Raw genomic sequence first — 12,753 nt, forward strand, 5'->3', positions numbered from 1 at the left:
GCGATTCTCCTGCGTCAGCCTCCTGGGTAGTTGGGATTACAGGCATACGCCACCACGCCTGGTTAATTTTTGTATTTTTTGGGGGGGGGGGTTTCGCCATGTGGGCCAGGCTGGTCTCGAACTCCTGACCTCAGGCGATCCGCCCGCCTGGGCCTCCCAAAGCGCTGGGATCACAGATGTAAGCCACCGCACCGGGCTCTTTAATTCTGTCTTTATTTTCTGAGATAAGAGTCTCGCTCGAATGCTCAGGTTGGACTGGAATGGCGTGATTTAGGCTCGCTGAAACTTCCGCCTCCCGGGTTCAAGCGATTCTCCTGTCTCAGCCTCCCGAGTAGCTGGGATTATGGACGCACAGCACCACGCCCGGCTAATTTTTGTGGTTTTCGTGTCTTCTGTCTTCTGCCAGTACTGCATAGAGCCGCAGAAGACTAGTGAGTCGAACAAACAGCCCCTCTTGCAGCAGTTGTTGATCACAGACAGGGCTGCCCCTGCTACTCATCATCCTGTGTCTCTCCTCCGAATCCCCTCCTCCTCAGCTATCACCACTGCCGATGCTGGTGGTTTCCCTGGGTACCGTGAACCAAACTCTCATCCCTGAGGGGTCGAGGCTCGCCGTGGCCACGCCCTTCTCAAGTCAGGGTTCCCACACATTCACAGTTACAGGTGGCCCTGGGAACAACACCTGGCACCCAAACAGATCACCAGAGTCCACACGTAGTCCACCTGCCCTCCCTGCATGAGATCAGCTCTTCCTCCTCCCGATGATAGATCGGGGTCAATGATCCCTGCCAAGACGGCCACTGCTCCAGCCTGCTGCTCCAACCTGTCCAGCCGCAGCTGTAGCCTGAAGGCTTGAAGTTCAATGGGACCCTCTCCCGCTTTCTACAAACTGGTTCCTTTATTTTTATGTTTATTGATTTGGGATGGGGTCTGGCTCTGTCACCCAGGCTGGAGTGCAGCGGTGCAATCACTGCTCAGCGCAGCACCCACCTCCCAGCCTCCATCCATCCTCCTGCCTCAGCCTCTGGAATAGCTGGGGTGCAGATACGCCCCAGCCCGAACAGGGTTTCACTAGGTTGCCTGGGCTCTTTCTTTTTGCTTGCTTGAACCCGGGAGGCGGAGGCCACTGCACCCAGCTGCTTCGGATGATCTTAAATGCACCAGGCATGGTGGCTCACACCTGTAATCCCAGCACTTTGGGAGGCCGAGTGGGGCGGATCACCTGAGGTCGGGAGTTTGAGATCAGCCTGACTAACATGGAGAAACCCCGTCCCTACTAAAAATACAAAAATTATCTGGGTGTGGTGGTATATGCCTGTAATCCTAGCTACTTGGGAGGCTGAGGCAGGAGAATCTCTTGAACCTGGGAGGCACAGGTTGCAGTGAGTCAAAATTGCGCCATTGCACTCCAGTCTGAGCAACAAGAGTGAAACTCCGTCTCAAAAAATAAAAATAAAAAAATGAAAATAAAATTAAGAGGTAGACACTAGGCTTGAGTTCAGCATTAGAAATCTCCAGAGCTAGGGTGTCTCTTTTTTTTGAGGCTGTGAGTCTGCCTGCCCAGGCTGGAGTGCAGTGGCGCGCATCTCGGCTCACTGCAAGCTCCTCGGCCCCGGTTTACGCCATTCTCCTGCCTCAACCTCCCAGGCTGGGACTACAGGCCAGCCACCACGCTAGTTTTTGTATTTTTAGTAGAGACGGGTTTCACTGTGTTAGCCAGGATGGTCTCGATCTCCTGACCTCGTGATCCGGCCTGCCTCGCCTCCCAAAGTGCTGGATTACAGGCTTGAGCCACCGCGCCCGCTGCTAGGGTGTCTTCTAAGAAATCCCTTTGCATTCTGGGGTCTCAGACCTCAGCGAGGCTTAGTAGGATTTTGTATTTTCTTTCATTCTGACTCAGCACAGACATTTATGGGGGAGATGGGGAGAGGAGAGATTAAGGAGAAAAAGGTAATTCCGGAGACCTAAGTGGGGAGGGATGAGCAGAGGGAGAGTCAGATGATGCTGGAAGCCCCTGAGGAAGAGTGGGGGAAAGAAGCCAGAGAGAAAAGATTTTACTGCTGAATTTTCCATGGGGCCCACTGAGACTCAAAGCTAAGGTGGGAAGATCTTCCATCTGCTCAGCACCCAGGAGAGAAAGGTACTTTGCAGATGTTCCCTGGGAGCCTTGGGAAAAACGCCTCCCTTCCTCAACAAAGCAGGTGGGGCCTGCCCAGTTGCCCTGGCAGTAACCACATTGTGAGGTGGTTCCAGTTACAGGCAGAGGGGTCTGAGTGGGAAGAGACAGAGGTGGTGGGAGCAGTGGGCTCTGCTTGTCCCCACCCCCACCTGGGGCCTCACACCATCCCACTATCATGGGTAGTGCCTACCACTGGGAGGCCCGGCGCCGGCAGATGGCTTTGGACCGAAGGAGGTGGCTGATGGCCCAGCAGCAGCAGGAGCTGCAGCAGAAAGAACAGGTGCATGGGATAGGCTGGGTTCTTCAGGGTCCTTTCTGGAGTAGGAAGGCAATGGAGAATGGAGACAGAACCCTAGGAAGCTGCCTACTATTTGGTGAATGTTGTTTGCTGGGGGTAGGAGGAAAGCAAGGTCATTTGGCATTCTCTCAGATAGACTGTGTCTGTGTTGGGGGGAACACTACAAGCTAACTCAATTTCCCTGTTGTAATAGACTGGGGGAGGGCAAGTGTACTAGGCCTGGGAGGTTTAAAGATGTTCTGTCCAATAGGGTAACCCCCAGCCTGTGTGCTATATTGAGCTTTGGAGTGTGACTGAGAAACTAATTTTTTTTTGTTTTTTTTTTTGAGACGGAGTTTTGCTCTTGTTGCCCAGGCTTGAGTGCGATGGTGTGATCTCGGCTCACCGCAACCTCCGCCTCCCAGGTTCAAGTGATTTTCCTGCCTCAGCCTCCCAAGTAGCTGGTATTATAGGCATGCACCACCACGACTGGATAATTTTGTATTTTTTAGTAGAGATGGGGTTTCTCCATGTTGGTCAGGCTAGTCTCGAACTCCTGACCTCAGGTGATCCGCCTGCCTCAGCCTCCCAAAGTGCTGGGATTGCAGGCATGAGCCACCATGCCCGGTCAGTTTTACATAAATTTAATTTAGTTTTTAAAAATGTTATTTTGGCTGGGCGTGGTGGCTCACACCTGTAATCTAGCACTTTGGGAGGCTGAGGCCGGTGGATCACTTGAGGTCAGGAGTTCAAGACCAGCCTGGCCAACATGACAAAACCCGGTCTCTACTAAAAGTACAAAAAGTAGCTACGCATGGTGGCGCATGCCTGTAATTCCAGCTACTTGCGGAGGCTGAGGCAGGAGCATCACTTGAACCAGTGAGGTGGAGATTGCAGTGAGCCAAGATGGTACCACTGCACTCTGGCCTGGGTGAAAGAATGAGACCCTGTCTCAAAAAAAAAAAAAAAAAAAAAAATTAAAAATTGTATTTGATTGTTATAGAGACAGGGTCTCACTTTGTTGCCCAGGCTGGTCTGGAACTCCTGGACTCAAGCAATCCTCCTACCTCAGCCTCCCAAACTGTTGACAGGTGTGAACCACCATGCCTGGCCTTGAATTAATTAATTCACTTATTTATTTATTTTTTTGAGACGGAGTCTTGCTCTAGTCTTGCTCCCAGCCGGGCACGGTGGCTCACACCTGTAATCCCAGCACTTTGGGAGGCTGAGGCAGGTGGATCACCTGTGGTCAAGAGTTCGAGACCAGCCTGACCAACATGGTGAAACTCCATCCCTACTAAAAATACAAAAATTAGCTGGGCGTGGTGGCACACACCTGTAATCCCAGCTACTCGGGAGGCTGAGGCAGGGGGATTGCCTGAACCTGGGAGGCGGAGGTTTCAGTGAGCCAAGATCATGCCATTGTACTCCAGCCTGGGCAACAAGAGCAAAACTCCATCTTAAAATACAACAATGGCCGGGCGTGGTGGCTCACGCCTGTAATCCCAACACTTTGGGACTTTTGAAGACTTAGTATGAAAACAAAGAATATAAAATACTTCATTGATATGTTCATATTGATGTTTTGGACGCATGGGGTTAAGTAAAATACATTATTAGGTCAGGCGCAGTGGCTCATGCCTGTAATCCCAGCACTTTGGGAGGCCAAGGCGGGCTGATCGTTTGAGCCCAGGAGTTTCAGACCAGCCTGGTATCATGGTGAAATCCATCTCTAAAACAAATACAAAAATTAGCCGGGCATGGTGGTGTGCACCCCTAGTCCCAGCTACTGGGGAGGCTGCGGTGGGAGAATCACTTGAGCCCGGGAGGTCGGGCTGCAGTAAGCCTTGTGACAACGCCACTACATTCCAGCCTGCGTGACAAAGTGAGACCCTGTCGCACACAATAAATAAATAAATAAAAGTAATTAAAATTAGTTTCACTTGTTTTTTCTTCTTCTTCTTTTTTTGAGACAAGGTCTTCCTCTGTCACCAAACCTGGAGTGCGATGGTCTGTTCATAGCTCACTGCAGCGTGATCTCCTGGGCTTAAGCCATCCTCCAGCCTCAGCCTCCAGAGTAGCTGGGACTACAGGCATGCACCACCATGCCTAGCTAATTTTTTGTAAAGACCAGGTCTCACTATGTTGCCCAGGCTGGCCTCAAACTCCTAGCCTGAAACAATCCTCCCATCTCAGTGCCACAAAGTGTGAATTACAGGCATGTGCCAGTGCACCTGGCCCTATTTCTTCTTCTATGTGGCTATTAGAAAATTTAGTGGCTAGGTGCGGTGGCTCATGCCTGTAATCCTAGCACTTTGGGAGACCAAGGCAGGCAGATCACAAGGTCAGGAGTTCAAGACCATCCTGGCCAACATGATAAAACCCTGCCTGTACTAAAAATACAAAAATTAGCTGGGTGTGGTGGCACATGCCTGTAATCCCAGCTACTCGGGAGGCTGAGGCAGGACAATCACTTGAACTCAGGAGGCAGAGGTTGCAATGAGCCAGATCAGGCCATTGCACTCCAGCCTGGGGGACAGAGCAAGACTCTGTCTCAAAAAAAAAAAAAAAAGAAAATTTAAAATTACACGTGGCATGCTATATATATTATATATATATATTATATAAGCATATTATCTATTATATATAAGCATATTTTTATATATATATATATATATTTTTTTGAGACAGAGTCTTGCTCTATCACCCAGGCTGGAATGCAGTGGCATGAACCCAGCTCAGTGCCACCTCCGCCTCCCGGGTTCAAGCAGTTCTCCTGCCTCCAGCCTCCTGAGTAGCTAGGATTACAGGCGCCTGCCACGCCCAGCTAATTTTTGTATTTTTACTAGAGACAGGGTTTCATCATGTTGGTCAGGCTGGTCTCGAACTCCTGACCTTGTGATCCGCCCGCCTCGGCCTCCCAAAGTGCTGGGAAGACAGGCGTGAGCCATGGTGCCCAGCCCGGCATGCATTATATTTTTATTTGACACTGTTATTTCAAAGCACTTGTAAGGTTTAGAAGCACCCTTGGGCTATTAGAAAAATTACTCTGGGAGGCTGAGGTGGGAGGATCGCTTGAGGCTAGAAGTTCCAAACCAACCTAGGCAACATAGGAGGACCCTGTCTCTACAGAAAATTTAAAAATTAGCAAGGCATGGTGGTGCGTGCATTTGGTCCAAGCTATTCAGGAGGCTGAGGTGGAAGGATTGCTTGAGCCTGGGAGGTTGAGGCAGCAGTGAGCCAAGATTGCACCACTTACTGCACTCCAGCCTGGGCAACATAATGAGACCCTGACTCTATTAAAAAAAAAAAAAAATTAACTGGGCATGGTGGTGTGCACCTGTAGTTCTAGCTACTTGCAAAGTTGAGGCAGGAGAATCACTTGAGCCCAGTAGTTCCAGATTACAGTGAGTCATAATCATGCCACTGCACTCCAGCCTGGGTGACAGAGTGGGAACCTGTCTCTAAAAAACAAAACACAACACAGGACATTTGCAGGGAATTATTCTTTATCCTCCAGCACTAAAAACTGCTTTCCGTGCTGAGCTCTCAAGTAAGGAAGCAGGTGCTCGAAGACAGTGCTATTTCCTGGGCTGGGGCTGTGCTACGGGTGCTGTCACCCAGAAATCATTCTTGGGTGTTACAGTGGGTGAGGGAGACAGCGTAGGCCCAATTTCAGCCTGCAGCTCTAGGGAACAGAGACCACTGCCACCTATACTTCTCTACTCACTTGCCTTGTTCCCTGAAGTTTCTCTGGCAGATGGGTGATTGGGTGGGGAGAGGAGGATGCCACTTGCCCGGGGGCTTCTTGCCAGGAACTGAAGAAATACCAGGAAGAAGAACAACAATCGGAGAAAAAGCTCCAGCCACCTAAGAAGTCAAATGTGCCGCAACCACCAGTGGCGAAATTGTGGACATCACGGGAGCAACAACAGCCATCACAGCAGCAGCCATCGGTGCAGCCAACATCGCAGCCACCACCACAGCCATCACCACAGCCATCACCATTGCCACAGGCACAGGCGCAGGCGCAGGCGCAGGCACAGGCGTGGCCAGGACCACAACCACCACAACCACAGCCACCACCTCAGCCAACACAACCAAGTGCTCAAGCCCGTTGTACTCAGCACGCCTCCAAATGCAATCTCCAAGAGTCCCAAAGGCCAGGTCACCAGCCTACTTCAGTGGGAATCTATTAAGCTGGAGGGCAATCTCTGTATGAACAACAGATTCCAGGGTGGGCAGAAAATCCTTACAGACTCTGGACTGGAGCCTGGGAGTGGGAGGTGGTGAGGAGAGGAGCCCTTTGCTTCCATCCCAGCCCTGTAGTGCAGAATCCGTATCCACTACCCTACCCTCTCTGACTCTCCCAAGTACCGTCGGCCTTTAATGCCTTGCTAATCAACTCCCTCTGGTGGGTTTATGCCAACCTACAGCTGCAAAGGAGCCTTCCAACTTCTGCAGAGAGTGGCTGAGAAAGTTGTTGGCCCCTCTTCCAGAGTGAGTGTGACAGAGGAGGTGGCGGTGATCAGAGGGTGGGACAGGAGTTGTAGGCTTATTAACAGATATATTGAGCCCCGTGAGGTCTGGAACAGGGAACCACAGCACAGCTTCCTAGTTGAGAATCTTCAGGAAGGGCTCAGTCTGTACCCTGTCCCAGGTAGGAGCCTGTCCTCACCGTACCCCCATCACCCCCTGGGTCACCAGACACAAGCAGTCCGGGCTTGTAGTGTTCCATCCTTGGAAAACTGCTGGATGAGTAACCTGTACTTTGTTTCCTCATCAGGTCTCATGAACCCATGCCAATCTAGCCCCATCAAAAACACTGGGTATTCACAACTCAAGGTAAGATAGAGACACAGACCCTGAAAGACAGACTCTGGGTGACTGAATGAATGAGTGTGTGTGTGTGTGTGTGTGTGTGTAGCCCAGAGAAACCTCCTTAGCAGGAGTAAGGGGAGGAAATTAGAATTATTTCACATTACTTCTGGACGGTCTATTCCTCTATTCTTTGCCCCCATTAAAAATGTTTTGGTAGGAAGCTGGGTGCAGTAGTCCTGGCTACTTGGGAAGCTGAGACAGTAGTACTGCTTGAGCCCAGGAGTTCAGGTTCAGACTGGGAAATATAGTGAGATCCCATCTCAAAAAAAAAAAAAAAAAAACGAAAAAAATGAAAGAAAGCCAAGTGTGTGGTGGCTCATGCCTATAATCCCAGCACTTTGGGAGATCAAGGTGAGAGGATCGCTTGAGCCCAGGAGTTTGAGTCCAGCCTGGGCAACAGAGTGAGACTCGGTCTCAATAACAACAAAAATTTTAAAAAACTAGCTGGGCAGCCGGGCACGGTGGCTCACGCCTGTAATCCCAGCACTTTGAGGCAGGCGGATCATGAGGTCAAGAGATCAAGACCATCCTGGCCAACATGGTGAAACCCCATCTCTACTAAAAATACAAAAATTAGCTGGGTGTGGTGGCACGTGCCTGTAGTCCCAGATACTCGGGAGGCTGAGGCTGGAGAATTGCTTGAACCCAGGAGGAGGTGGTTGCAGTGAGCTGAGATCGCGTCACTGCACTCCAACCTGGTGACAGAGTGAGACTTCGTTTAAAAAAAAAAAATAGCTGGGCATGGTGGCACACACCTGGAGCCCAAGCTACTTGGGAGGCTAAGGTGAAGATTGCTTGAGCCCCAGAGGTTGAGGCTGCCGTGAGTGGTGATCACACCACTGCACTCCAGCCTGTGCAACAGAGTGAGACCCTCCCTGAAAAAAAAAAAAAAGAAAAAAATGCCTGGGTATGGATGGCCTATTGCTCAGCGCTATCCATAAAATGAGAATAATAGATGATACAACTTCCTCAACAGAGGGTCATGCAGACTGAATATGGCAATTATTAGTAAAGGAAAGGGGCCAGGTGCAGGGGCTCACGCCTGAAATCTCAGCACTTTGGGAGGCCAAGGTGAGCAGATTGCCTGAGCTCAGGAATTTTAGACCAGCCTGGGCAATATGCTGAGATGCCATCTCTACTAAAAATACAAAAAAATTAGCTGGCTGTGGTAGGGCGCATCTGTAGTCCCAGCTATTCGGGAGACTGAGGCAGAAGAATCACTTGACCCCTGGAAGTGGAGGTTGCAGTGAGCCAGGATCACACCACTGCACTCCAGCCTGGGTAAAAGAGCGATAAAAATAAATAAATAAATAAATAAATAAATAAATAAATAAATAAATAGATAAATAAATAGATAAAGGAAAGAGCACTAAAAGCACTTAGCTTGGAGTCCAGCTCACTGTAGGCCATTAAACTCAGGATGACAACCTTTTTTTTTTTTTGAGACAGAGTCTTGCTCTGCCGCCCAGGCTGGAGTGCAGTGGCGTGATCTTGGCTCACTGCAAGCTCCGCCTCCCGGATTCATGCCATTCTCCTGCCTCAGCCTTCCGAGTAGCTGGGACTACAGGCGCCCGCCACCTCGCCCGGCTAGTTTTTTTTGTATTTTTTAGTAGAGACGGGGTTTCACCGTGTCAGCCAGGATGGTCTCGATCTCCTGACCTCTTGATCCGCCCATCTCGGCCTCCCAAAGTGCTGGGATTACAGGCTTGAGCCACCGCGCCCGGCCTTTTTTTTGAGACAGAGTCTGACTCTGTTACCCAGGCTGGATCTCAGCTGCACTCCACCTGCAACCTCCACCTACCGGGTTCAAATGATACTCCTGCCTCAGCCTCCCGAGTAGCTAGGATTACAGGCATGTACCACCACGCCTGGGTAGTTTTTATATTTTTTAGTAGAGATGGGGTTTCGCTATGTTGGCCAGGCTGGTCTCAAGTGATCTACCCGTCTCGGCCTGCCAAAGTGCTGGGATTACAGGTGTGAGCCACCACGCCTGGCCTGGATGGCAACTCTTAACAAGAATATATAATTGTGCAAGGCGTTAGAAAGGTGTCTCTGACAGAGGTGCAACAGATGAAAGAACCTGATGCTAGCACTTCTAGGATGAGGACTGGGCTGCTACATTTCACTTTGATTCCTCTGGCCTCACAGGATTTCACACAGTGTTCTGAAACCAGAAGTTGCTAACTTGTTTTGTTTCCCGTCTCTTCCTCTTCTCAGTCTACCAACTACATACAGCAGTGGTGACCCAAAGATTGAACCCGAGACCCCAGTGGCCATCCCCAAACTGCAGATGAGCAGCCACATCTTCTCAGCATCCAGCAACATCTCCACTTCAAAAGCCACCCACTCTAGAAGAGGTGGCTGCCAGGAATAAAACATAATTCTTTTCCTGGGAGGAATCACAGCACTGGTCAGCTTTATGAGACAGGGATGAGAGGAAGCAGGCAGGAGGACTCACGAAGGAGATGGAGAGGGTGGAAAGAGAGTGGAAGACAAGTTTATGCTTCTCTAGGCAAAGCCAATGGGAGAACTGGGTCTTGGGTCCCCTGCAAGTATGCAACTCCTACTACTATCACTACCTGCCCTTATTCAGCAGTGATAAGTCTGTCAGGGGTTTCAGTTTGTGACTGTCACTGGAGCCATCACTCATTCCCCCAAGCCCATGCTTACTGAGATACAGCCTGGGGAAGGAGGGGTCGCATCACATCAGAGCAGGCCTGCAGCAGCAGAAAGTGGTTGCAGGCAGTGATGCTCCCCACCTCCAAGCCCAGTGCAATGTCTGGCCTATCCCGGCCTGCGGGATCGTCGAAGCAGGCCTTGGGAGTGGGGAATTTGGGGGACAAGAGACACGAGAAATGGAGACAAGACGGTGCTCTGATGAAGTCGTGCTCCTGATCAAGAGTCTCGTTTAATGGCAGTGACCAATGCAGTGCCTTATATATACACTTGGAGGGAAGGTTGAGCCAGAGTGGAGAATGATCTCATCACAGAGTGACCAAGTAGGTAATGGTTCTCTGAGTCGAGAGTCATGTTGCACCTGTCAGTTGTGTAATTTTCCCGAAGGCGTGGGATGGTGCCTCACGCTACAAAAGCAACAGGCCCCATAGCCAGCGGGAAAAACTCAAGAGTGATGAAAGAAAGCAAAAGGAAAAGAAGCATATCTTTATAAAATATTAATCTAAAAGCTCTCATCAGGAAAATTAAGAAAAAGAATAAAGCCTCAAGCGTTTAATCATTGGTGTATTTTATGTGCCGGCTCACGGACAGATCCCCTTTCTATTATTTTATGATAAGAAATGACCCCTCGGGAACTGCGCCTGTCTTAGGTTGGGTCATCTCATCCCCATCTTCTAGGCCCGTCATGGGATAAGGCAGCAGCAAGGGCGGACCTCCTGCCTTAGGCTCCGATGGGGATAGTGTCCTCTTACCCGTCATTGACTGTCCAGTTCAGCACACAGGGGAGGTGGTCTTATTAAGGTAAATAAGACTCACCATTTTCCGTCATCTCAAGGCGATGATAATGGACCTGTATAGGCTTGGCCTGGAAGGCCTCGATTTGTTGTCTAACAAACGCCATAAGCTTATTAAGGATTATAGGCCCGAGAGTGAGAAAGAGTAGAAGAGTAAGTAAAGGACCAAGGAATGGCAGGAGATAGGGGAGAAGTCCATCGAGTCCAGTCCACAAGGGATTGGCGGCCAGGCCTTTTCTGCGCTTTTCTAGTTCTTCTTGTAACGTTTTTATCTTATCTCTGACGATTCCGGATTTGTTGGCGTAAAAACAGCACTTTTCCTGTAAAGCCAAACAGATCCCTCCCTGTTCTGCCGTTAGCAAATCTAGACCTCTTCTATTTTGGAGAACTACTTCTGCTAATGAATCTACTTGATCTTGTAAATCTTGTATAGTACTGGATAAGGTCTGTACATCTGAAATTAATTGATTGGATAATTTGGTATATTGGGTTAGTGAGACTCCTAGGCCTGTGGCTCCTGTAGTAAAAGCAGTGGTGATTCCTAGTCCGGCCAACAAGGGAATAAATTGTATGGCTCGTTTTGGTCTATAAATAAAATGTTCGATGGCAGGGATGGGGATAGGTTCATCTCCAGGGATGATATCAATGTCGGGGAGAAGAGTGGCCAGAACACAAAGCCCTGTCCAATTTGTAGGTAGATAAGTATATGCCATGTTGTTTCCACAGACGAAAACCGAGCCATTTACAGCACACAAAGGGTTAGTGGCATTGATTATGGAGGTACAGTTGTCAAACACAACATAGCCTAGATCAATTTCTTTCGTGTTATTATATGATGGTGAAAAGAGGCAAGAGGAATTAGAAAACGTCATCGGTTGAACTAAGAGGGGAGAAATAATAGGACAGGAATTACTTACCAAGGATTCATTTGAGTAATTGACATAGGACGACAAAAGGTTAGGTATAGCTAGAGGAATAGGGGGGCCCATTTTAAGACAAAGCCAACAATCGTGGGCTAGGCTTGTATTGGAAATTGAAGTAAATTGTAAGTAGCATTGAGGATATCAAAAGTTTGAGCATCGAGCCTAAAATTATCTCTAATCTCAGGCAGGGCTAAGGGGTGATATTGAAGTTCAGGATATAGAGCTTTATGAATCTTTTCTAATTTTTTTTTGGACGGTTTTAATTCTTGCAGTATCTAATGGGCCTCCTCCATCAGAAATGTGAATGGGAGCGGTAGTGCTCCAACAAACAGGCTTTCCTTTTTGGCCGTTACAAGGAGATTGTACAAGTTTATTAGTGGATCCTAATACTTGTACGTCATTGGTACCTCCAGTTTGTGTTTTTAGTAACGTGGCCGTATAGTATGTCTTATTGCCTGATTTGCATTGTTGATAGGAGGTATAACAGGAACTATGTATAGAAGATTGAAAAGAGCTACAAGGGCATTCTAGGAGCGGCCCGCTAGGTGAGGTGTCTCTTGGGGTAGACTTACATTTCCATAACTGGTTTGGCATTAGGTAAGCTGTCTTGCCCGAGCAAGTCACCTGGGTGATTCTGTCTGACGGAGGTTCAGATATTTGTCCTCCGCTGCAGTCACAAGGCTGGCCGTATTGTTTTCGTATTAATTCTCTCGCTTTACGAGGGTCACCAAAACCTGCATAGACTGTCACTATGCTATATAGAGCGATTATTTTCCAAAGGAATCTCATTTTAGGCTTCATTTTCTGAAAAACAAAAAGGAAGAAACTTCTCAGGGAGATTTATCTTCCCTGGACTGACAATGGTTATGATTTATTTGTCTTACCAATCTTTCAGGCAGCCATCTGGCTGCATCATTTTTTTGCGAGAAGATGCATACTGAGCCTCTTCCCCAAATTAAAACTGGATCGGGGCCATGCCATGAATTATCAAGTGGATCTTTCCATTTTACCATTGCGAACTGT

At 48.9% G+C, this 12,753-nt stretch overlaps 1 protein-coding gene across 2 annotated transcripts; it reads left to right on the forward strand.

Moving 5' to 3' along the window:
- The first annotated feature begins 1,727 nt into the window (after positions 1-1,727).
- Positions 1,728-9,741, forward strand: CCDC200 (coiled-coil domain containing 200). 2 transcript variants are annotated; one of them, XM_009190741.4, is made up of 5 exons: positions 1,728-2,459; positions 6,272-6,623; positions 6,893-6,956; positions 7,243-7,301; positions 9,555-9,587. In XM_009190741.4, exons 1-4 carry the CDS (start codon positions 2,355-2,357, stop codon positions 7,265-7,267), a joined length of 546 nt encoding a protein of 181 aa, XP_009189005.2. In that variant the 5' UTR covers positions 1,728-2,354; the 3' UTR covers positions 7,268-7,301; positions 9,555-9,587. The 2 variants fall into 2 exon arrangements, with proteins under 2 accessions (XP_009189005.2, XP_009189006.2); XM_009190742.4 differs by lacking the exon at positions 6,893-6,956 and having other exon boundaries at positions 1,742-2,459; positions 9,555-9,741.
- Positions 9,742-12,753: the final 3,012 nt, after the last annotated feature.

This window comes from Papio anubis, unplaced genomic scaffold (assembly GCF_008728515.1).
Source record: "Papio anubis isolate 15944 unplaced genomic scaffold, Panubis1.0 scaffold343, whole genome shotgun sequence".
Taxonomy (NCBI): domain Eukaryota; kingdom Metazoa; phylum Chordata; class Mammalia; order Primates; family Cercopithecidae; genus Papio; species Papio anubis.